At 38.5% G+C, this 26099-nt stretch overlaps 1 protein-coding gene across 2 annotated transcripts in view; it reads left to right on the top strand.

Annotated features, from left to right (window-relative positions):
• KCNMB2 (potassium calcium-activated channel subfamily M regulatory beta subunit 2) overlaps window positions 1–26099 on the top strand; it is a 305703-nt gene that overhangs the window by 264655 nt on the left and 14949 nt on the right. For both annotated transcript variants that reach the window (XM_017955685.3, XM_017955689.2), the window contains exons 3-4: window positions 23201–23371; window positions 25783–25978. In XM_017955685.3, the coding sequence (XP_017811174.1) occupies window positions 23201–23371; window positions 25783–25978 (367 nt within the window). The remainder of the gene's footprint in view (window positions 1–23200; window positions 23372–25782; window positions 25979–26099) is intronic.

Below are 26099 nucleotides of genomic sequence, written 5' to 3'. Positions count from 1 at the left end.
GCTGATACTTTTATTCTCCTTCTAAAACCTCAATTGCCTCACGGATAAAAATTATTTTAAAAATTTCAAAAGCAAAGTTGTTCTTCATAATAATTATATATTACAGCAAAAGTTGGGAAGCGACTTGAAAATTCACAATAGAAAATCTGCTAAATAAATCACTGAATGTAATATACCACTTAGCACTTTAAAATGCTTTGACATAATATTAACTGAAAAAAGCAAGTTGAAAATTTGCATACAAACTATGATTGCAGCCACAAAAAATATACATAGGCAAAAGCCTGGAAGAAATAGCATGGTTTTTACTGCTCTACTTTCCAAATGCTTTGTAATATATTGTTACCTTAATTATGGAAAAAAATAATTATATGATATTTAACTAAAATTATAGCCCAGAAGGCAACTAATGTTGCCTTGTCAGCATTTAAAAAACAAGTCCCAGTGCTCACCACGACACCAAGCAAATTAACTGAAAATTTACGTTACTTGATCATCTCTAGGTTTTCACTGCTTTTTCTCAAGGTTTAATCAAATTATTTTTCATTTGCTTTCAAGTTGAATCATCTTTCAGCAAGATCATTTCTTTAACACTGTAAAATTTCACATGTCATTTCAAATTCTATATGTGAAAGTGCAGAAAGGCAGAGATTTGGTCCTGCAACTTCCGTCCCAGGACCAAATCCAAGAGTTTTGTTGCCCTACAGGAATATGGTAATTGTCAACAGCCAGCTGTCCTGAAATTCTGAAGGCAAGTGAAGTGTAATGCATTTCTTTCACCTTCTATTTACTCTCAGCAAATAATTCAATACATTTTGCTACTTTTTATGAACAAAGGAATTAACATTTAAGAAGCAATTACTGTGTACTGCAGGTTTTAATTGTGTTCTCTTAAGATAGAGATTATTATGCCTGCTTCACAGATGAGGAAACTGAGACTTTTTAAATAACGGAGAGATTTTCAACAACTTCCAAAGGCCCAACAACTAGCCAGTGATGAAATCAGGATTTGAACCCAAGCTGATGCTCTCTCCCTGTACCCCAGTACCTGCCCATGCTCTTGTGATAGTGAACAGCCAAGCCCACAAGGGGAAAAGTATGTTAAAATAGAGTTGGATATTGCATATCAAAGAAGATAATAAACATGTGACTGACAAATTGGTAATATTTGTGGAGTCTGAAAGGCGTGAACAATTAGCTTACTATATTCTGCATCAATAAGGTTCTATGAAACTGAAATTACTGTTTTAATTTTTTATTTTTAAAGTATGATTTCACGACTATGGGATTTATAATAATTAAAATATTGACTATGAAGAAATCATTTTTCAGCAAGCTTTATTTATGGGATGGGGATGCAAAAGCTTATTAAATAAGTCTGCATGGCGAAAAAGTACAAGCAATAGAATCTGCCATTAATTAGTTTAATGTTGGAAGTTCATTTGCCTGTGCTTTTTTCTTGACCACATCTTCGTCTTTGCTGCTTAATTCACAAACTCTTGGAATATCCGACTCAGATTTTAAACTGACTTTGAGCAGTATCTGTGGCTCTGTTTAAGGTGCTCTCGGTGGCAGTAAACATGGTGATAATGAAGATGATGATGGCTGATAATTAATCTACATAATTAAGGTCCTCAAGTTAATTATTTGGAAATAAATTAACTAGATTGTCTGACAGCACTGCCTCAAATTGCTGGTAATTCAGTTTCTTCTCGTTCTGCAAACCTGGCCTCTGTGTATGCCTGGTTTCTCCAGCTGTGTTCCCACAGCAATCCCAGAAGCCAGGCCATCCAAAATCCTCAGCTGCTCTCCACACCTCCTCTTCCTGAGAACAGGGCCAAGTATGTCAGGATATTGGATTCCCTGGGATTACTCAAACGGTAGAATACCAGGAAACCAGCTTAAGGGCAGGCAGAGCAACTTAAGAGGAAGGAAAAGTTCACTGAAAATTCTGAAACCAAATGTTTTCTTGCTCAGAAGAGATGGAAGTTAGTTTTACTTTTTTCTTCATTTTAATTCCAAGCCAGATCTTTTTCTGATCATCTTCTATACGCAAAACATAAGGTCCTATCTTCATCTTCCATTCTGCAACCCAGTAATGTGGAGAAATATTTTTTTCTTCTCATAACAAACTTGTTAGTTGAACTCACTTTAATCCCTAAATTTCTTTTTTTTTTTTTTGAGATGGAGGCTCTTGCCCCAGGCTGGGAGGCAGTGGCTAATCCTACTACTGCAAACCCCTGCTTCCCAGGTTCGTCGCTTATTCTGCCCTCAGCCTCCTGAGTAGCTGGGACTACAGGTGCCTGCCACCATGCCTCTGGCCACTCTTTTGTTTTTGTGTGTGTGTGTGTATTTTTAGTAGAGATCTGGCTTCACCATGTTAGCCAGGATGGTCTCCTCTCATCTCCTGACCCTGGATTCTCAGCCTCCCACCTCAGCCTCCCAAAGTGCCATGACACAGGCGTGGCCACTGCAAGCTCGGCCTGATCCCTAAATTTCAAGCAGCAAAAAAGCAGAATAATTAATTTAGAAATTTAAAAAGAGAGAGGTTTTTAAGCTAAGGTCATTACAGACTGTTAATCAAATATTCTTTAAATTGTCTATATTAAATATTGAAGTGATACAAATAAATATTTATTACATATGTTAATATACAAAGAATGATATTATAAACATCCAGGTACCCATCATTCAACTTAAAAAACAAAACAATCAGAATTTTTGAAGCCCTGGAGGATGCTTTCCTAATACTATTCTACTCCCCATCCCAGCCCCCAACCCAGAGATAATCAATATCCTGAATTTTGGGTATATCGTTCCCCAATTTTTTTTCATGAGTTTATCGTATTTGGATCTTCAAACAATATATTGTCTACATCTGAATGTTTGGAGACTTCATATAAATGGAATCATGCCATATTTATTCTGCAACTTGCTTTTTTCACCAAACATTATGTTGCTATGATTCGCCAATGCTGGCGTGAGTCGCTGTAGTTCATTTTTTCTGCTATGTAGTATCCCATTACATGAACATACTACCATTTAATCATTCAGTCCACTGCTAAGGGACATTTGCATTATTTTCCAGTTCTTTTGTCTTTGCCAACAATGCTGCTATTCTTGTACATGTCCCTTTGTGCATGTGTATGAACATTTCTTAAGATTTATGCCGAACATGGGAATGGTTGGTTCAAAAGTATACACAGCTTTAATTTTACCAAGTAATGCCATGGTTTTCCAAAGGAGCCATACATGCGATTCCCATTGCTCTACAGCCTTGTTTAGAGTTTTCAGATTTCTAATTTTCATTAATCCAGAGGGTATTGTTATTTTAATTTTCATTTCTCAGATTAGTAATGAGATTGAATCAATTTCCTTAGTCCTTCTTTCTGAGTTCACTGTTTAAATATTTGGCCCAATTAGGTCAAATACTTGATCGTTCAAATAATTTGCAATTATTTCATTAGATTTATACTTAAGTAACATTTTGCAGCAATTATAGTCATACTTCTATCATTTTTCTACTGGATCATCTTTTACTTGACTTGTAGGAATTCATTATAAAAGTCCATGTTAATTATTTATCTGCTATATGTATGCAAATAGCTTCTCCCAGTTTGTGGTTTGGCTTTTCACTTTCTTTATCATGTCTTTTGATAAATATATTAATATGTTCTTAATTTTAATATATTCTAAGTTAACAATTTTTGGAAAATTTTGAAATCCCATCCTACTCCAGATTCAAATAGACATCCTCCTGCACACAGTTTTCTAAATTTTATGTAGCATTATCTTTCACAATTAAGTATTTAATCATCTGGAATTGATACCCAACATCCAGTTTTTATATGGATAACCAATTGCCCCAGCACCATTTATTGGAGAGTTTATCCTTTCCCCATTGATCCAAAAATCACTTGTCATTTATTACATTTCCATGTGTACATGGATATGTTTTTGAATCTCTATTCTGTTCTACCAGCCAGTTTTGTCTACCTCAGACAAACACCACACATCAGTTTAAATTTTTAGCATTATGTCTGTTACACATCTTGATATTTAATAGGACTAGTCACCCATCTTGTTATTTGGTAGTCAGAAGAGTATTTACTATTCTTAGCCACTTGCACTTCCAACTAAGTTTTAAAATCAGGTTGGCAAGTCATACCTATCGTACTTCCCAAAAAAACTCTTGAGATTTTTAATAGAATTTTATAAAATTAATTAATTTGTGATAAATTTACATCTTTATGTCAGAAAGTCTTTCTCTGAATGAGTACGATTAACCTTTACATTGGTTTGTCTTCCCTAATATATCTTAAGAAAGTTTTGCATTAAAAAAATTGTACATCACTTATTAGATTTATTCCTAAGTACTATCTTTTTTATTGAAATGGCATTGAATTTATTGAATAACTGAATTGTTTTAAATACTGAGTCTCCACTTCCCTGAATATAATTCCTTATTTACCCATGACTTTTATATTTCATCCAGTATCATTTTGCAATTATTTCATTAGATTTTTATTTAAGCAACATTTCGTGGCAATTATTATCATACCTCTTAATGTTTTATATGTATTTTTACTGCTGATGTATAGAAATGCTACCGCTTTTGTAGTTACTGATTTTTTTCTATCAATCAACCTTGTGGAACTCAGTATGTTTTTAAATAGTTGCTGATAGATTTGTATGGATTTCCCATATTTGTGTTTTCTTCAAATAATAATATTGTTTCTTTGTTTCTAATCCTTATGGTATTTTTCTCATGTGTTACATTCTTAATCTATTGTCAGGGACTTTCAGCATAATATTGTAGAGTAAATCAATTATGATTATTACTAATATATTTGGGCTGCCTTTTTCAAACTCAAGTGACTTTTTAACTCATCATTTATTTGTTTGTGTAATTTTGGTTTGTTTAATTCAGCCAAACTAATTAAGTCTTTAAAATTGTATTTTATTTTCTCCCATTTGGAAATTTGGATATTTCATTTATGTTTTTAGATAATTACATTTTCATATGTGTGCATGAATTGACCAATATGAAGATAATTAACGCTTTCATTATCCTGCCAAAAAATAAAGAAACTTCAATGACCCTACTCTCATAACTTCACTACTTTGTCATTTTTGTTGTTGTTGCTGCTGCTGTTGTTTTTTTAATCGTAGACTCGGGAAGTACATGTGTAAGATTTGTTATATGAGCATATCGAGTCATACTGAAGTTTGGGCCTCTGTTGAACCCATCATCTCAAATAGTGAACCTAGTACCCAATACGTAGTTTTTCAACTTTGTTCCCTTCCTCCCTGCCCCTTTTTGGAGTCCCCAGTGTCTATTGCTTCCAGCTTTATGTCCACATGTACCCATTGTTTAACTCCCACGTATAAGTGAGAACATGCAGTATTTAGTTTTCAGTTTCTGCATTAATTCACTTAGGATAATAGCCTCCAGCTGTAAACGACATAATTTCACTCCTTTTTACGGCTGTGCAATATTTGATGGTGTATATGTACCACATTTGATGAACACTTAGGTTGATTCTATGACTTTGCTATTATGAATAGTGCTTGGATAAACATATGAGTGCAGATATTTTTTGACAGAATGATTTCTTTTCCTTTGGGTAGATATCCACTCCAGTAATGGTATCAATTATGGTTGCTGGGTCAAATGGTAGCTCCATTTTTAGTAATTTGAGAAATCTCCACACTGCTTTTCATGGAGGTTGAACTAAGTTACATTTCCACCAACAGTGCCTAAGTGTTCCCTTTTCCTCTCAGCCTCGCCAACATCTGTTATTTTTGACTTTTTAATAATAGACACCCTGCATGGTCTCATTGTGGTCTTAATTTGCATTTCTCTAATGATTAGTAATATTGAGTATTTTTTCATGTTTATTGGCTTGCATATATGTGTCTTCTTTTGAGAAGTGTCTGTTCATGTCCTTTGCCCACTTTTTAGTGGGTTGTTTTCTTCTTGTTAATTTGTTTAACTTCCTGATAGATTCTGAATATTAGTCCTTTGTCAGGTGCAGAGCTTGCAAATATTTTCTCTCATTCTGTAGGTAGTCTGTTTACTCGGTTAATTATTTATTTTGCTGTGCAGAAGCTCTTTAGTTTAATTAAGTCCCATTTGTCAATTTTTGGTTTTGTTCCATTTACTTTTGAGTGCTCTGTTTTTTTTTGTAATGTGGAAATTACACTATTTTTGCTAATATATAAAAAGGCAATTGACTATTGCATATTGCTTTGCTTTCAGCAACTATACTAGTTTTTGTTTGTGCTTTGTTTTTTGTTTTGTTTTGTTTTTTGCAAGAGGGTCTTGCTGTGTCACACTGGCTGGAGTACAGTAGCGTAATCCTGATTCACTGCAGCCTGGAAATCCTGGGCTCAAGCAATCCTCCCACCTCAGCCCCCAACCAGCTGAAACAACAGGCATGCACCACTACGCCTGGCTAATTTTCTTTTTAGAGATGGTGCCTTGCTGTGTTGCGCACGCTGGTCTGGAACTCCTGAGTTCAAGTGATCCTCCTCCCACCTCAGCCTCCCAAAGTGTGGAGATTACAGGTGCAAGTCATCACAACCAGCCTAAATTTTCTTATTAATAATTTATCTGTAGATTCTTCTGTATTTTCTTCATAATTACATCATTGGTGAATAATAAGTTTTTATTTCTTCTTTATCAGTAAATATACTATTCATTCATATGTTATACTGCTAGTAAATCAGTAAATTATGAATAAAACAGGTAATAATGGACACCTTTACTTTTGTTTCTGCTCATAAAATGCATTCTGTCAACATTTCACCGTTAAGTATCAAGTTTACTATAGGTATTTCTTCTATACCATTTATCATATTAAGGATGTTCCTGTCTATTTTTAATTTGATAGGAGATTTTATCATGAATGAATGTTAAATTTTGTCAAATATGTTTCTCTACATGTATTACATTATTATATGATTATAACCCTTTAATATATTTACGTAATAGATTACATTAATAGTCAAATAATAACCCACATTATAAATTCCTGGGATAGCCACAGCTTGATCATGGTATCTTTTCATTTTTATACACTTCTAGTTTAACTTGTTTTTAAAATTTCACATTTATATTTGTGAAAGACATTGACCTATAATTTTTTTATTATATTTTAAGTTCTAGGGTACATGTGCACAACGTGCAGGTTTGTTACATATGTATACATATGCCATGTTGGTGTGCTGCACCCATTAACTCGTCATTTACATTAGGTATATCTCCTAATGCTATCCCTCTCCCATACCCCCTCCCCACAATAGGACCCAGTGTGCGATGCTCCCCTTCCTGTGTCCAAGTGATCTCATTGTTCAATTCCCACCTATAAGTGAGAACATGTGGTATTTGGTTTTCTGTTCTTGCGATAGTTTGCTGAGAATGATTTTTTTGTGTGTATTTTTCTGATTTGGTTTTAGTATCAAAGTTTACTAACCTCATTAATAGGTTGGGTAGCATTTCATCTTTTTCTATATTCTGGAATGATTTGTATACTATAAGTAGAGCTTAACTATAAATCATCAGAGAGGGGGGCGGAGCAAGATGGCCGAATAGGAACAGCTCCAGTCTCCAACTCCCAGCGCGAGCAACACAGAAGACCGGTGATTTCGGCATTTTCAACTGAGGTACTGGGTTCATCTCACTGGGGAGTGCCAGACGATGGGTGCTGGTCAGCTGCTGCAGCCCGACCAGCGAGAGCTGAAGCAGGGCGAGGCATTGCCTCACCTGGGAAGCGCAAGGGGGAAGGGAATCCCTTTTCCTAGCCAGGGGAACTGAGACACACAACACCTGGAAAATCGGGTAACTCCCACCCCAATATTGCGCTTTAAGCAAACAGGCACACCAGGAGATCATATCCCACACCTGGCCGGGAGGGTCCCACGCCCACGGAGCCTCCCTCATTGCTAGCACAGCAGTCTGTGATCTACCGGCAAGGCAGCAGCAAGGCTGGGGGAGGGGCGCCCGCCATTGCTGAGGCTTAAGTAGGTAAACAAAGCTGCTGGGAAGCTCCAACTGGGTGGAGCTCACAGCAGCTCAAGGAAACCTGCCTGTCTCTGTAGACTCCACCTCTGGGGACAGGGCACAGTAAAAAATAAATGCAGCAGAAGCCTCTGCAGACGCAAACGACTCTGTCTGACAGCTTTGAAGAGAGCAGTGGATCTCCCAACACGGAGGTTGAGATCTGAGAAGGGACAGACTCCCTGCTCAAGTGGGTCCCTGACCCCTGAGTAGCCTAACTGGGAGACATCCCCCACTAGGGGCAGTCTGACACCCCACACCTCACAGGGTGGAGTACACCCCTGAGAGGAAGCTTCCAAAGCAAGAATCAGACAGGTACACTCGCTGTTCAGAAATATTCTATCTTCTGCAGCCTCTGCTGCTGATACCCAGGCAAACAGGGTCTGGAGTGGACCTCAAGCAATCTCCAGCAGACCTACAGCTGAGGGTCCTGACTGTTAGAAGGAAAACTATCAAACAGGAAGGACACCTACACCAAAACCCCATCAGTACATCACCATCATCAAAGACCAGAGGCAGATAAAACCACAAAGATGGGGAAAAAGCAGGGCAGAAAAGCTGGAAATTCAAAAAATAAGAGTGCATCTCCCCTGGCAAAGGAGCGCAGCTCATCGCCAGCAACGGATCAAAGCTGGACGGAGAATGACTTTGACGAGATGAGAGAAGAAGGCTTCAGTCCATCAAATTTCTCAGAGCTAAAGGAGGAATTACGTACCCAGCACAAAGAAACTAAAAATCTTGAAAAAAAAGTGGAAGAATTGATGGCTAGAGTAATTAATGCAGAGAAGGTCATAAACGAAATGAAAGAGATGAAAACCATGACACGAGAAATACGTGACAAATGCACAAGCTTCAGTAACCGACTCGATCAACTGGAAGAAAGAGTATCAGCGATTGAGGATCAAATGAATGAAATGAAGCGAGAAGAGAAACCAAAAGAAAAAAGAAGAAAAAGAAATGAACAAAGCCTGCAAGAAGTATGGGATTATGTAAAAAGACCAAATCTACGTCTGATTGGGGTGCCTGAAAGTGAGGGGGAAAATGGAACCAAGTTGGAAAACACTCTTCAGGATATCATCCAGGAGAACTTCCCCAACCTAGTAGGGCAGGCCAACATTCAAATCCAGGAAATACAGAGAACGCCACAAAGATACTCCTCGAGAAGAGCAACTCCAAGACACATAATTGCCAGATTCACCAAAGTTGAAATGAAGGAAAAAATCTTAAGGGCAGCCAGAGAGAAAGGTCGGGTTACCCACAAAGGGAAGCCCATCAGACTCACAGCAGATCTCTCGGCAGAAACTCTCCAAGCCAGAAGAGAGTGGGGGCCAATATTCAACATTCTTAAAGAAAAGAATTTTAAACCCAGAATTTCATATCCAGCCAAACTAAGTTTCATAAGTGAAGGAGAAATAAAATCCTTTACAGATAAGCAAATGCTTAGAGATTTTGTCACCACTAGGCCTGCCTTACAAGAGACCCTGAAGGAAGCACTAAACATGGAAAGGAACAACCGGTACCAGCCATGGCAAAAACATGCCAAAATGTAAAGACCATCGACGCTAGGAAGAAACTGCATCAACTAACGAGCAAAATAACCAGTTAATATCATAATGGCAGGATCAAGTTCACACATAACAATCTTAACCTTAAATGTAAATGGACTAAATGCTCCAATGAAAAGACACAGACTGGCAAACTGGATAAAGAGTCAAGACCCATCAGTCTGCTGTATTCAGGAGACCCATCTCACATGCAGAGACATACATAGGCTCAAAATAAAGGGATGGAGGAAGATTTACCAAGCAAATGGAGAACAAAAAAAAAGCGGGGGTTGCAATACTAGTCTCTGATAAAACAGACTTTAAACCATCAAAGATCAAAAGAGACAAAGAAGGCCATTACATAATGGTAAAGGGATCAATTCAACAGGAAGAGCTAACTATCCTAAATATATATGCACCCAATACAGGAGCACCCAGATTCATAAAGCAAGTCCTTAGAGACTTACAAAGAGACTTAGACTCCCATACAATAATAATGGGAGACTTCAACACTCCACTGTCAACATTAGACAGATCAACGAGACAGAAAGTGAACAAGGATATCCAGGAATTGAACTCATCTCTGCAGCAAGCAGACCTAATAGACATCTATAGAACTCTCCACCCCAAATCAACAGAATATACATTCTTCTCAGCACCACATAGTACTTACTCCAAAATTGACCACGTAATTGGAAGTAAATCACTCCTCAGCAAATGTACAAGAGCAGAAATTATAACAAACTGTCTCTCAGACCACAGTGCAATCAAACTAGAACTCAGGACTAAGAAACTCAATCAAAACCACTCAACTACATGGAAACTGAACAACCTGCTCCTGAATGACTATTGGGTACATAACGAAATGAAGGCAGAAATAAAGATGTTCTTTGAAACCAATGAGAACAAAGATACAACATACCAGAATCTCTGGGACACATTTAAAGCAGTGTGTAGAGGGAAATTTATACCACTAAATGCCCACAAGAGAAAGCAGGAAAGATCTAAAATTGACACTCTAACATCGCAATTAAAAGAACTAGAGAAGCAAGAGCAAACACATTCGAAAGCTAGCAGAAGGCAAGAAATAACTAAGATCAGAGCAGAACTGAAGGAGATAGAGACACAAAAAACCCTCCAAAAAATCAGTGAATCCAGGAGTTGGTTTTTTGAAAAGATCAACAAAATTGACAGACCACTAACAAGACTAATAAAGAAGAAAAGAGAGAAGAATCAAATCGATGCAATTAAAAATGATAAAGGGGATATCACCACCGACCCCACAGAAATACAAACTACCATCAGAGAATACTATAAACACTTCTACGCAAATAAACTGGAAAATCTAGAAGAAATGGATAATTTCCTGGACACTTACACTCTTCTAAGACTAAACCAGGAAGAAGTTGAATCCCTGAATAGACCAATAGTAGGCTCTGAAATTGAGGCAATAATTAATAGCCTACCAACCAAAAAAAGTCCAGGACCAGATGGATTCACAGCTGAATTCTACCAGAGGTATAAGGAGGAGTTGGTACCATTCCTTCTGAAACTATTCCAATCAATAGAAAAAGAGGGAATCCTCCCTAACTCATTTTATGAGGCCAACATCATCCTGATACCAAAGCCTGGCAGAGACACAACAAAAAAAAGAGAATTTTAGACCAATATCCCTGATGAACATCGATGCAAAAATCCTCAATAAAATACTGGCAAACCAGATTCAGCAACACATCAAAAAGCTTATCCACCATGATCAAGTGGGCTTCATCCCTGGGATGCAAGGCTGGTTCAACATTTGCAAATCAATAAACATAATCCAGCATATAAACAGAACCAAAGACAAGAACCAGATGATTATCTCAATAGATGCAGAAAAGGCTTTTGACAAAATTCAACAGCCCTTCATGCTAAAAACGCTCAATAAATTCGGTATTGATGGAACGTACCTCAAAATAATAAGAGCTATTTATGACAAACCCACAGCCAATATCATACTGAATGGGCAAAAACTGGAAAAATTCCCTTTGAAAACTGGCACAAGACAGGGATGCCCTCTCTCACCACTCCTATTCAACATAGTGTTGGAAGTTCTGGCTAGGGCAATTAGGCAAGAGAAAGAAATCAAGGGTATTCAGTTAGGAAAAGAAGAAGTCAAATTGTCCCTCTTTGCAGATGACATGATTGTATATTTAGAAAACCCCATTGTCTCAGCCCAAAATCTCCTTAAGCTGATAAGCAACTTCAGCAAAGTCTCAGGATACAAAATTAATGTGCAAAAATCACAAGCATTCTTATACACCAGTAATAGACAAACAGAGAGCCAAATCATGAATGAACTTCCATTCACAATTGCTTCAAAGAGAATCAAATACCTAGGAATCCAACTTACAAGGGATGTAAAGGACCTCTTCAAGGAGAACTACAAACCACTGCTCAGTGAAATAAAAGAGGACACAAACAAATGGAAGAACATACCATGCTCATGGATAGGAAGAATCAATATCGTGAAAATGGCCATACTGCCCAAGGTAATTTATAGATTCAATGCCATCCCCATCAAGCTACCAATGAGTTTCTTCACAGAATTGGAAAAAACTGCTTTAAAGTTCATATGGAACCAAAAAAGAGCCCGCATCTCCAAGACAATCCTAAGTCAAAAGAACAAAGCTGGAGGCATCACGCTACCTGACTTCAAACTATACTACAAGGCTACAGTAACCAAAACAGCATGGTACTGGTACCAAAACAGAGATATAGACCAATGGAACAGAACAGAGTCCTCAGAAATAATACCACACATCTACAGCCATCTGATCTTTGACAAACCTGAGAGAAACAAGAAATGGGGAAAGGATTCCCTATTTAATAAATGGTGCTGGGAAAATTGGCTAGCCATAAGTAGAAAGCTGAATCTGGATCCTTTCCTTACTCCTTATACGAAAATTAATTCAAGATGGATTAGAGACTTAAATGTTAGACCTAATACCATAAAAATCCTAGAGGAAAACCTAGGTAGTACCATTCAGGACATAGGCATCGGCAAAGACTTCATGTCTAAAACACCAAAAGCAACGGCAGCAAAAGCCAAAATGGACAAATGGGATCTCATTAAACTAAAGAGCTTCTGCACAGCAAAAGAAACTACCATCAGAGTGAACAGGCAACCTACAGAATGGGAGAAAATTTTTGCAATCTACTCATCTGACAAAGGGCTAATATCCAGAACCTACAAAGAACTCAAACAAATTTACAAGAAAAAAACAAACAACCCCATCAAAAAGTGGGCAAAGGATATGAACAGACATTTCTCAAAAGAAGACATTCATACAGCCAACAGACACATGAAAAAATGCTCATCATCACTGGCCATCAGAGAAATGCAAATCAAAACCACAATGAGATACCATCTCACACCAGTTAGAATGGCAATCATTAAAAAGTCAGGAAACAACAGGTGCTGGAGAGGATGTGGAGAAATAGGAACACTTTTACACTGTTGGTGGGATTGTAAACTAGTTCAACCATTATGGAAAACAGTATGGCGATTCCTCAAGGATCTAGAACTAGAAGTACCATATGACCCAGCCATCCCATTACTGGGTATATACCCAAAGGATTATAAATCATGCTGCTATAAAGACACATGCACACGTATGTTTATTGCAGCACTATTCACAATAGCAAAGACTTGGAATCAACCCAAATGTCCATCAGTGACAGATTGGATTAAGAAAATGTGGCACATATACACCATGGAATACTATGCAGCCATAAAAAAGGATGAGTTTGTATCCTTTGTAGGGACATGGATGCAGCTGGAAACCATCATTCTTAGCAAACTATCACAAGAACAGAAAACCAAACACCGCATGTTCTCACTCATAGGTGGGAACTGAACAATGAGATCACTTGGACTCAGGAAGGGGAACATCACACACCGGGGCCTATCATGGGGAGGGGGGAGGGGGGAGGGATTGCATTGGGAGTTATACCTGATGTAAATGATGAGTTGATGGGTGCAGCACACCAACATGGCACAAGTATACATATGTAACAAACCTGCACGTTATGCACATGTACCCTACAACTTAAAGTATAATAATAATAAATAAATTTTAAAAAAAATCATCAGAGACTACTGTTTCCATTATGGTGATTTTTTAACTGATGATTCAAATTTTTAATGATTTATAACTATTTGAGTTTTCTATTTATTTCTGAATTGGTTTCAGTAAGTTATATTTTTGAAAACTTTGCTGTATATTTCAGGAAGTTATATACTTCAGAGTTTCCAAATGTCTCATTATATAGCTATTTTCAATATTTTCTTTCTAATCCATACCTTATCTGTAGTTATAATTTTCAATTCCTTATACTTATTTGGCCCTTTTCTATTTTTTCCCTGATCAGTGTTTTTCAATTTTTCATTAATCCTTTCAAAAGAAATTAACCTTTGAACTCATTAGTGCTTTAATATAGTTCATCTATTTCATTTATTTCTGCTCAAGTTTATTATTTCCTTCCTTATACTTTCTTTTAGTATATTCTGTTAATCTTTTTCTAACTTACTAACTTGGATGCCTAGTGCATTAATCTTCAGGCTTTCTTCTTATCTAATGTAAGTATTTAAAACTACATATTTCTATCCATGGATTGCTTTAGCTGCATCCAACTAGTTGCTCTATAGTGTTTTTCATATCATTTAATTCTGATTTTTAATTTTTGTTGGACTTTATTCTATGACCCATGAGTTCTTTGTACTATAGTTTTACTTTCGTCTGTAGATGTCATTCTAGTTATTTTTTGTTATTTATTTCTAGCATTATTGCATTAGAGCCAAATAATGTGGTCAATATAAAGGTCAGTACTTCTCAAAGTCTCTCTAGGTCATAACACCCTCACTTATCTAGACAATTCACATAATTTCCTGTTTCCTTCTATATCTTGCATTAAAGCTTTTCATAAAATTTAATATGCTAATTGGTCCAACAAAAATAAATATGAATTAAAATATTAAGATGTCATTGGGAGAGTATGTTATCTAATAAGCTAAAGGCAGGACTAAAAAGAAATAATTCCAACCTTCATTTCTGTAATTTTGTTCTCACTTTTAGTGTCTTACCCCTAAGACCTGGGTCACAGTGTTACAAGACTTCCTGGGAAGTCTCATGAATTAATACGTTGGCAATAATAACGTTAAGCTCATGGACAAAATCCTTCATGTTAATGACATATACAAACATAAATGAAGTGTGACTGTCATTTCTCCCCAAACTCAAAAACTCATTGCTCCTGATGAAATGTACACATTAAAAGACCAAAAATGATAATAATAATTAAACTAATCAAATTGTACCATAAAATATATACCTACCAGCTCAAGGAAAAATCCATGAAATCTGAAACTAATTGAAGATGAAGACAGATGTAAAAGGAGAACATCTCAAAAATGGAGGAGGCTGTGGTGGACAGAAGGCAGAACAATGGTTGTGTTCGTCAATGCCATGCCTTCTCTGCCATATGAAATAACAGGTGTGTTCTCATGGGGCAGAGATGTATAGCAGCTCTGCTCACTGAAGCTCTGAAGGCACTCAGCAATCCATTGCCTCACAAGTTCACCTTAAGATCTAACAGAAGGGCATGTTTCCCTAAGTCTGGGAACTAGACGGTTCAGTGCCTGGAGAGTTTGATTTTTTTCTGGAAAGAATACTAAATTTGTTGGTGGTAGAGTCCAATGGACACTAATGGGAAGACAGAAACTTGAGGTATGTTCTAGCCATGCTTCCCTGATTTATTTAGTTTTAATAGACCATTCAGCTTCCCTATAACTGGCTATTTCACAACCTATGCTTGTTGTAGTCAGTCTAGTCCAAATAAAAGGAACATATTTTATAAGCCTAATAAATGCAAGAGACTGAACTTACAAAGATGTGGCCTGTCTTTAACTCTTGAACAGCTCAGTATTCACTGGGCCAGAGAGGCACAAACATAAATATTCGGCACATGTAAGTTCTGGAAGAGCTCTCAGCCAGCTAACTTCAGATATATTTAATTCTTCATTTCTAATTAATGCTTTCCCTACTTCTCTTCCTTGCACCCACCAGGTGCCCCATCACATATCTGAGAGATTCAGGATTCTGCAGAATTCTCTTCTGCCCTTTCCATGTTTTAGTGGCCAAGCTGTCTTTTGTTTCTCTGACTACCTAGAGAGTCTCATTAAAACCCATAGTGTTGCTAGTTCTAGACACAAATGATGCCCAGATGTAAATCTGTTTTTTGTCTGTTTGTTTGTTTGTTCTTAAGTTCTGGGGTACATGTGCAGGATGTGCAGGGTTTTTACATAGGTAAACATGTGCCATAGGTGGTTTGCTGCACCTATCAACCCAGCACCTAGGTATTAAGCCCAGCATGCATTTGCTGTTTTCCCTAATGCTCTTCCATTCCCACTCTTCCCCAGCACACCCCAGTAAGTGTTGTTCCCTTTCCTGTGTCCACATGTACTCATTGCTCAGCTCCCACTTTTAAGTGAGAACATGCAGTGTTTGGTTTTCTGTTTCTGTGTTAGTTTGCTAAGGATAATGGCTTCCAACTTCATCTAAGTAGATCTAAATATTAATCTCCTCTATCACTTCTCTTTTTTTAAACCCCTCTGTATCTAATACCTGAAACATTGGGAGAGTTTAAGAATCAGTCCCTTTGTCTCCATATGTAAACATTTCTAAACAACCAGCCACATTAATACAAGTGATCTTTCTAAAGCACGTATCTAATCATTGCACTTGCTTAATTCTTTTAATCCCCTCTCTAACTTCAAAAGACATACAAGATCCTTTTTCTCTGGCCCCTGCCTGTCTAACCAGCTCACTGTCTGACATTCCCCACCCACAATATCCTGGAATCCAACCACACTCTCCTACCTCTATTCTCTCATATTCTGCCTAGATACTCTTCCCTTCTCAATCATTTGCTCGTCCAAGACTTAATTTGGTCTGTCAAAGGACACTTAATCATCACGATTTAAATCAAGTTATGGTCCCTAACTGGCAGGCTTCCTAAACCACCTTTGTGCTTGTAAATCATAGCCCTGGGCCAATTTAATTCATAACGTGTCTGTAGTTACGGTTTTCAATTCCTGACATTTATTTGTCCCTTTTCTGTTTTTTTCTTCTACCATCGATCTACTGAATGTTCATTTTAAGGAATGCCTGAAAAAGTAATGGCCAATGTGCCTGAGGCCAATTTGCCAAAGAATCCATTTGCCATCAGTCGTTTTGGTGAATTTATCGAATTTCGCTATATACCACAAATTTTGTATGATCATTGTAACCCTACACAGTTCTACAATAAACCACACTAAATGGAATGAAAACATTTACAAGGGGGCCAGATTTAGGGCCTTCAGACTCTCTCCACTCTGTGTCTCTCTGCAGCCATTGTCTCTCAATCTCTCTGCCCCTCTGTCTTTCCATCTCTTGTCCCAGACACCCACTGCCTCCAGTCTCCCTTTCTCTCTGTCCCCTGTTCCTCCCACCCCCATCCCAGCCATGCCCTCCAGCTTCCTCTGCCCCCTAGTCTTCCCTCCTGTACCCTCTGGGTGTCCCCCTCTCTAGGTCAGTGGGCCAGACTTCGTGTTTCACTGATTCTTCTTTTCAGCTTAGCAGATGGTCCTACTATTCTTACCACAACCTTTATCAATGAGTACAAGAAACAAATTTTGGTTAATTGATAAAGTTGATAAATCCATCAAAGGGGTCATAATGTGAAATTTGCCACAAGAATTTCAATAATACTAAAATATTAGGAAAACAGCCAATGACTTTAAAAAGAATTTGAAAACTAGTAAAAATTGAAAGGCTCCCACATGAAATGCCAAATTTTTGTTATATTTGTTAGAAGGATATATTCACAAACATATTCAAGAAAGGCATATTTATAAATATATTCATAAGAATATATTTACAAAGAGACTAAGCCTCCCTAGAAAACTTAGCTTTCAAAAATATCAAACTGATCCTAAAATACTGCTAAGATGAATACATCTGTAAGAAAAACACACTTTATGGTTGAATGGATTTTAAAAATATAGTCTTAAAATATTCATACACAAATTTATTTATAATCCTTTACTATATTTAAAACAATACTCCTTAAAATAAGTCTTTGTTAAATCTGTAAGTGTGGTAAAGTTGGCAAAATATTTATGTAGTAAGCTGATCCTTCAGTAAATTGGCTTTTGGGGAATTAGCCATTGAGAAACTGATCCTTTAGCAAATTGGCCCTTGGTATATCAGTTTGCTTCCCTTGTACACACCTCTCTAATCAGTCTCATTGCTACACATTGCAATGACTGACATCTCCCTCAGCTCCCTTGGGACACTAAGTCTTATTTATTTGGTATCGCCAGAACTTAGCACATTGTGTTTCATCTGATGAAGACTTAGAAATGTTGACCAATGAATAAACAAATTAATTCATAAATGGCCTTTATGCTGCCGTAACCTGAGTACTTCTCTCCTTCTCCTTATGGGATAGATACCAAGGGAATCTGAATTTAAATGGGTGACAGTCAAGGAGAAAACATTTTCTTGCACATTTTACTCTTTATATCCATATTTATATATGCATAGCCTTATAAATAATGAGCCCCAATATCAAACTTCAAGAAACTATACAAAAGGAGCTCAAAACAAAATTTTACTAGGTTGACTATTACTTGGGGTAAAATTTATTGAAGCCTTACTAAACAATTGAAAATATTTTGTTTACAAGACATTTACCACAAACACTTTTGTTATACTTGGATTTGCCCTGTAGATATATTAATAACTTCTGTTCTCCAAAGGCTTTGAGCAGAATGTTCCCTATATATAGTAAAGACTGCACTATATCTACTATTTGTTGTTGTCAACATGTGGTTCACCATGAAGCCAAGACTATCTCAACAGACCTTAAATGTGTCCTTGCAGGACACATCAAGGCTAGATCAGCGTCAAACTTATAAAGTCAAATTCCTGCTCTACACCCACTGCTGGGCAGCACACTTAGCCAAAACTGAATTTGTAGTCATACCCCAGACTCATTCTTCCTCCTGAGCTCTCTACATCAGTGAATTGTACTGGCCCTCATTCCATTTTTCTCAGCACTACCACCTCCACCCTCAACTCCTCTCAGATAGATTCATAAAGAATAGACAGAAAGAACCAAAGGGTGATGAGCTATCAGCCTTGTTAGTAGTTACACAGTAACTCATACATTACACGGCTTCCTAGTATAGGAGAGGACGCATAGGCCTGTGGCCCAAAATATGGCATCATGCTCCTTCCAGCTAACACTGAAGACAACATGGTGTAGAAGAGGCCAACTAACCCACTCTGTCTCAGGCTGGGAACACCCTCTTTTCCAACTGAGACTTACTACCCTTACTACCTGGACATGCAAAAATCCAACGCACACCAGGCCTGAACAAAAACAAATCCAAAATGATATATTTTTTTACAAAAATTATGCCACTCATTAGCAATGACCCAGAAAATAGAGGTGGCCCTCTGACTCTGGCATATCTCACCACTGAGATTAGTCATTCCTCTGCCTGTACTTAGGACACTAAACCTGTGGGAAGAGAATCTGTAAATGTACAATCACTTTCTTCCTCTTTAGCAAGGTCAGCAGAAGTCACCTCTTTGGATTCTGGAAGAGCAGGGAAACAGAGAAACAAGGATCTCACCTTACTACTCTCCACCATTTCTCCAGTCATCCACACCAAGTACTGGAGCATAAATCTAAACTACATCATTTTTCTTGCTTCCTCATCATCCACTGTATTCTATCAGCCACCAAATCCTGAAGTTCTGTCCCGTAGATATTTCTCCATGTACCGTTTCATCTTCATACATCCTACCTTGACCCTAGATCCAGCCCTCATTGTCCTTTGCCAACACTACAGTAATAGTCCCCCCATTCCTCTCTCTGATTTAAGCCTTATCTTGTTTCTTAAACTCTGCACAGAAGCCAGAGTGATCATTCTGAAACTCAGTCATGTCACCTTCTGACAGATTCCCATTCACTACAGAATAAAGGCCAAGCTCTTTAGAATGACTTACAAAACCCTTCATGGCCTACCTACCTTTGCAAACTCATCTGCCTCTTTCCCTGTCCCATAGGCATCTCAGTAATATTAAAACAGTTATAGTTTCTGATATTCACCATGCAATTGCAAGTTTCCATCGCTTTGCTCATGTGAGTCCTTCTGTCTAAAATACCCTTGACTCTGTCTCATTTGGTTAACCCTGATTAAACCTTGAATATTTTGTTTAAAGTGTTTCTCCTTCAGGAACCCTTCCCTAAACTCAACCCTGGCTCTCCGTCCTGCTTCCTCAGGCTGGGGTATCCTCCCCTCTTCTTTATTCCCATAATACTCTGTGAATTGCTCCACCATTATATTTTTCATCCTATGCTGATATTTATATACTTATCTGTTTTCCTTTTGGGCAGGGCCCATATCCCCAATAACAAGAGGTTACCAGAATTCAGGAGAAGTTTGTGAACCTAAACTGAATTCTTTGCTCTTCCAAATCATGTATTCATTTCTTTATTTTCCATTAATTCGATCATCATTTACTAATGAATTCCATGGGCACGGCCCACTCCACTCACCCACTTTCATTTTGCTGGGTAGTATCCTGATTTCTCAGATATTTTGGGGGCTCTATGAAAATTGTTCACTTTTCCCCTCTCTATACATTCCAGAGCATATCAAAAACATTTGTTAACCACTTTCAAATTGTGATTTGTTTTTGAATTACAGGTTTGAATCATTTTTATATGCTTCTTGTTCTGATGACACAACTGACTGATTACACTTCTCTTTTACCAGTATAGGCTGACATAAGTGATGCTGTGTGACAGTCTAATACCATGGAATTGTGAGATTATGCTCCCTCCTTGCTGTCTTCCATCTGCAGGAAATACAGACCTCGATGGCAGCCATCAGAGTTAAATACATGTTGATAAATAACATTAGTGAAGTAACAGCAGATTATTATTTTACAGCAGGTCTTTGAAGCTACTCAGACTCGGCCTGTCTCTTCCTGATTCAGAAAAGCTTTCAGCCCACTGGCTTTAGCCACCAACGGACACTGATTTTTTTAAATTTGAGTTCATAAAGGGTGAAGTTTTAAAAGCTTTGATGTAAATCCTATAATTTCCAAACAAAATCTCAAATACAAATGAAGAAACACAGAGGGTGGGTGGTTGCCAGTCTGTGGAAGTCAAAAGCAGGGCAGGCCAGCTAATCCAGGGGCAATGGGATTGGGAGCTGGGGAACAATGAAAGATGTGGGCTCTCCAGGCCTCTAGTAATAACCGTGAACAGCCAAGAGCAAGTGACAGTGGGAAGAAGCCAGGAAGGACAGGGACATGAAAAGATGATAAACAAAGGCCTGTATTTAGCTCCGACTCTCCTACTACAATGAGCTGACTTCGCAAGGAAAGAGTAAGATTTATATAAACCACCTCATAAAGAGAACTTTAATAATAAGAAGCTAATCAGTTAATTTTGCACAACCAATACTTAGATTAATAAATACTCAGCCCTACAACCTCATGGAAATATATTAAGTACATACGCACTCTATTACCTCTATAAGGAATCAAAATATTTACCAACCAGCCCAGAATGGATCAGCCAATCAGAAGAGACATTGGTTATAGACACCAGTCAGGCCATCCTCGAGCACAAAGCTAAATATAAGCCCTGAATAAACACACAACTGCACAAGCAACAGGCATATCTTCCCTCCCCTGCAAAGTTCCACTTTAGAGTCTACTCTGGTTCCTCTCCCAAGCAACAAGAGTGATTAGCGATAAAAATTTGAATGAAAAATCTGAAGTTATTCTTGTGCATATTGGTTTTTGCCTGAAGCTAAAAAAAAAAGAAAAGAAAAAAAAATGACTTAAGAGTTTCTTTTTCCATTTTCAGCATTTTATTTGTCCTCGCTGTTTCTAGACTCTAAAGGCCAGCGATTTTCCCATTTCCACTGCCCTGCAATCCAAAGCTCCCTCCTCAAAATAGACACTGAGAAATCATGAGCTGTTTCTCGGTCGCAGGCCTTGCAGGAATTCCTGAGCATTGCCTTCCTACTCAAGCTTCTCTTCATCTCACCGAGCATCCAGCACTTCCGCATTTCTTTTCTACCTTCTCCTCCAGACCTGGTTTCAAATCCAATCCTCCATCCCTAATCTTTATACACTATTAATTTTCTTGCAGTTTTGTCCATTAGAAATTCTTTGGAGAATAGTAGCAATTTTAGAGTTTTCTGAGGTCCGTGTCATTGAGCTGTAGCTCCCCACTCCATTTTTTGAATGGGACCATTTATTACTAATCTCATGTCAGTCATTCTCTTAAATGATTTGCTTGTATCATGTCACTTAGCCATTAAAATGCATTTAAACATTATTTTCACTTTGCAGGCAACTGGGGATCAGAAAGTCTAAGGAACGGCCGGGCACGGTGGCTCATGCCTGTAATCCCAGCACTTTGGGAGGCCGAGGCGGGTGGATCACGAGGTCAGGAGATCGAGACCATCCTGGCAAACACAGTGAAACCTCGTCTCTATTAAAAAAATACAAAAAATTAGACAGGCGTGGTGGCGGGCGCCTGTACTGCCAGCTACTCGGGAGGCTGAGGTGGGAGAATGGCGTGAACCAGGGAGGCAGAGCTTGCAGTGAGCCGAGATCGCACCACTGCACTCCAGCCTGGGTGACACAGTGAGACTCCATCTCAAAAAAGAAAGTCTAAGGCACTTCTCATTGATCACACAGCTAATAAGCAGTGAAACCAGTCTGAACTCAGGAGACAGTTGATTTCAATTTCTTGTTTTCTTATCCTACGTTGCTGCTCTAAAATAAAAAACAAAAATACTAATAAAACTGTCCAAAGTTATAGAGTCTGGCCTCAATTTGAATGACACTTTTCTAACTCAATCGAATGTTTTCACATATAAGAATAGCTGGGTCACCACTCTACATCTTCACACTGCTTATCAATCTCAAGCCAACAAAGCCCTAAGCAGCCCTCAGCTTGAGAAAAATGTTAATCAAAATAACTTCTGCCTATCTTTACTGAAGAGAAATGAAAGATTAATTTGATATATTCCAAGTATATGTTGCCATTTATTTGAATCAATGCTCCATTAGGTATTCCAAAATTATTTAAAAATCAATAATGATCAGCTTTGGGTTAAATGGTAAAGTCAACAAACCCAAAGCATTATTTTGAGGGTTGAGGGGATTGGTTTCTTTCTTTAGAATTAGATAGAATGAAAATTAATTTACAGTTAGACATTGGCCCCAAAGTAAAAAAGGAGGGCTTATTTCTGCTCAGGACTGGTACATGTACAGGCGTGCATGTGCTTGTGAGTGTGTGTGCATGCATGTGTGTACTTGTGTGGGAGGTAGTGGACACACAGTGAGGTCCAGCTGCATTGAGGCAGGTTTGGAGGGCCCTAGGAAGGCATGGACAGAAACTGACCTGCTCTCTAGGGGCATGCTGATTAACTAAACTTTATGTAAGATCATATTGTTTTCAACCTCAGAAATATTTACCAGAAAATCAGAGACCATGACCTCCTGGACAAAAGGAAAACAGTCACAGCACTGAAGGCAGGAGAGGACCGAGCCATTCTCCTGGGACTGGCCATGATGGTGTGCTCCATCATGATGTACTTTCTGCTGGGAATCACACTCCTGCGCTCATACATGCAGAGGTAATACCACTGGGAGGGTGGGACCCTGCTGTTTGTCTCCTCCTCCATCCTCCCCCATCACTTAGGCAACCCTAAGGTCATCTTCCTCGCCTTCTTTCCTGATAAGAATTTTGAGAAGTTCCTGGTAAATAATACTTTTCAATAATGTTATCTAATAATAATAATAAATATAGCTCTATGTATAACATGGATACCAGGCGTTAAAGACTTGTACTTGTTTAATTATCACAATTACTCTATAAGGTTAAGTATAAATATACTCATTATAAAAATGACAAAACTGAGGCTCAAGAGAAATATGATTTCCTCAGTGTCTTACAGCTCTTACTGGTGGCAGAGCTAAGATTCAAGCCCACATCTCGCTTATTCCAAAGTCCCTATTCTTGCCACTTCACACTTCTGTCCGTTCCCCACCCTCCTCCCTTTTCCACCCCAACCAACCCCTCCATCACCTTCCACGTGAGTGGTTCTCAACTGCATATTCCAACTTCCCCAGAAACTCTAAAAATGACAATACCCAGCCCCCATCATCGTCACCCCAGAAGGTCAGATTTAATTGCTCTGGAGTGGGACCCAGTCACCAGTATCTGTTAAAGCTCCCCAGGTGATTCTAATGGGCCTTCTAGGCTGAGAAACACTGCTATGCATCTACTTTTAAAAATAACAGATTTTGAATCTTTTCATTTCAATATTTGCCGTAGGTTTATTGAATGGATAGGGAGGCAAATAAATTGTGAGACAGCAAGTGTACTCTCGCCCTCGGTAAGCCACGTGGTAAATCCCACCAGCATGTCTAGCTGTTGTCCATAAATTGGACATTCTAAACACAGGCGAGCCCAGCCTTGATGTATCGAATGGGGGGAAGTCTCACAGCAGTTCAGCTTAAAGAAACAAGACCTTTTCTAATGAAAAATTGAGGTTTCAATCCAAAAGAAAATGAAACAATTTTGTGGCATTTGTTTCTCCATCTAAATTAATACTTTCATTTTAGAAGCAAAATCTAGCTGAAATACAGTAATTTGCTGAAATTAAGGCATCATCTTTCACATTTGTGGCTGCTCTGCTCTGTTTCTCTGATGGCCTTCAGCTGTGCTCATTTTCAATGAAACTGCTGATGCCTCAGGCCCCAAGTGGTCGCTGATTCCAAAATGCTTTCAGATCTTCACATCTGCTTAGAACCATCAAAGATTTTTTCCTCAGTATATAAGCAAAATGTGACCACCCATGTTCCAGGAAAACACAATGTGCCACACCGAGGGAGGGGATCAGGTCTAGTATCCTGCTTCTGGAATAAAACTTCACACATGCAAAGGGGCAGCAAGCTGTGGATGCCTGTCTAGCAAAAGGAAAGGGTATCAATCTGCAAAGAAAACACGTCTCTCATTGCTGTGGTGATCAGCTTATACCCAAAACCAAACCATTGATTGCTGGTGTGTTAACTCCTAATTACAAATGTTAATCTTGATCATAAAATTAAAGGTATATTAAAATGACAAGTTGACAAATGGGCAGCTGGATTCTTCCAGGTGAGAGGTAACAGGACACCCTTATTCATCCATTAGTCTGCATAAAAGAGTTTCTTTTCCATTGTGTTTGTGGGGAGACAGCACAACACAATAGAATGAGCCTGCGCCTTAGAGAATTACAAGATTGGGTGGGATCACAGTTTCCATCACTTACTGCCTATATGTCCTTGCATGTCATGGGATTTCTCAGTTCACTCACTTTTAAAAAGAAATTGCTTCCCAACTTGCACAGTTGTTGAGAGAACAAAAGAAGGTATTATATATGAAGTACCAATTAGGGTGAAAGGAATGTGCAGCCAGTGACTGCTCATGATATAATGAAAGGGTTGAGTTATCCTTTTTCCCTTATTAGAAAGACCTTAAGGCATTCTGTCACTGTCCTTCCATCTGTCAAGCTGGACCACACAACCCTCCACTCCTTTGTCATCTCCCCGCTCCTTCTCCCTCACACCTTCTGTGACTGCAAACGGGGCAGGGAAGGGATCTGGGATGCAAAAAGTACAAAGTAAAACATACAGAGGTAGGGGCTGGAGCATGTCAAGAAGCTGCCGGCAATGTGTAAATACAGGGTGAGAACAGGTGATGATTTTAAAGCATGCTTCATGTTACCAGGGAGTTCAATAAGGGAAAAAAGAACTTAAGTCAAATACCAGAGAATACCACATAAAATGGAAGTCATTGAAAACGTTCTCGCGTGTCCAAGTTTGTCTATGTTACATGCTTAAAGCTGTTCTATACGAAGGCCTAAACTTTACACAGATAGATCATATTAGAGATTTAGAAAAGAGTTTTCAGCTTCAGGAGCTGAGAAATAATTCCCTCAGATGATGCCTTTCTCACTATTAGCTCTTGGGCCTGTGTTTACTCTCACCCCTTTCTCTGTAGCGTGTGGACCGAAGAGTCTCAATGCACCTTGCTGAATGCATCCATCACGGAAACATTTAATTGCTCCTTCAGCTGCGGTCCAGACTGCTGGAAACTTTCTCAGTACCCCTGCCTCCAGGTGTACGTTAACCTGACTTCTTCCGGGGAAAAGCTCCTCCTCTACCACACAGAAGAGACGATAAAAATCAATCAGAAGGTAGGAACTTGGCGCGCTGCATTTCAGTTACCCCACAGAGCTTCACACCAGGCTCTCTGCCTCTGAAGTTCCCCTTTGCCAGCATTTCAAAGGAAAATACTTCAGGAAGCAGAGCCTGCCT

The sequence above is a fragment of the Papio anubis genome, chromosome 2, assembly GCF_008728515.1.
Source record: "Papio anubis isolate 15944 chromosome 2, Panubis1.0, whole genome shotgun sequence".
In the NCBI taxonomy this organism is placed as follows: Eukaryota; Metazoa; Chordata; class Mammalia; order Primates; family Cercopithecidae; genus Papio; species Papio anubis.
This window is presented reverse-complemented; position numbering and strand designations above follow the sequence as displayed.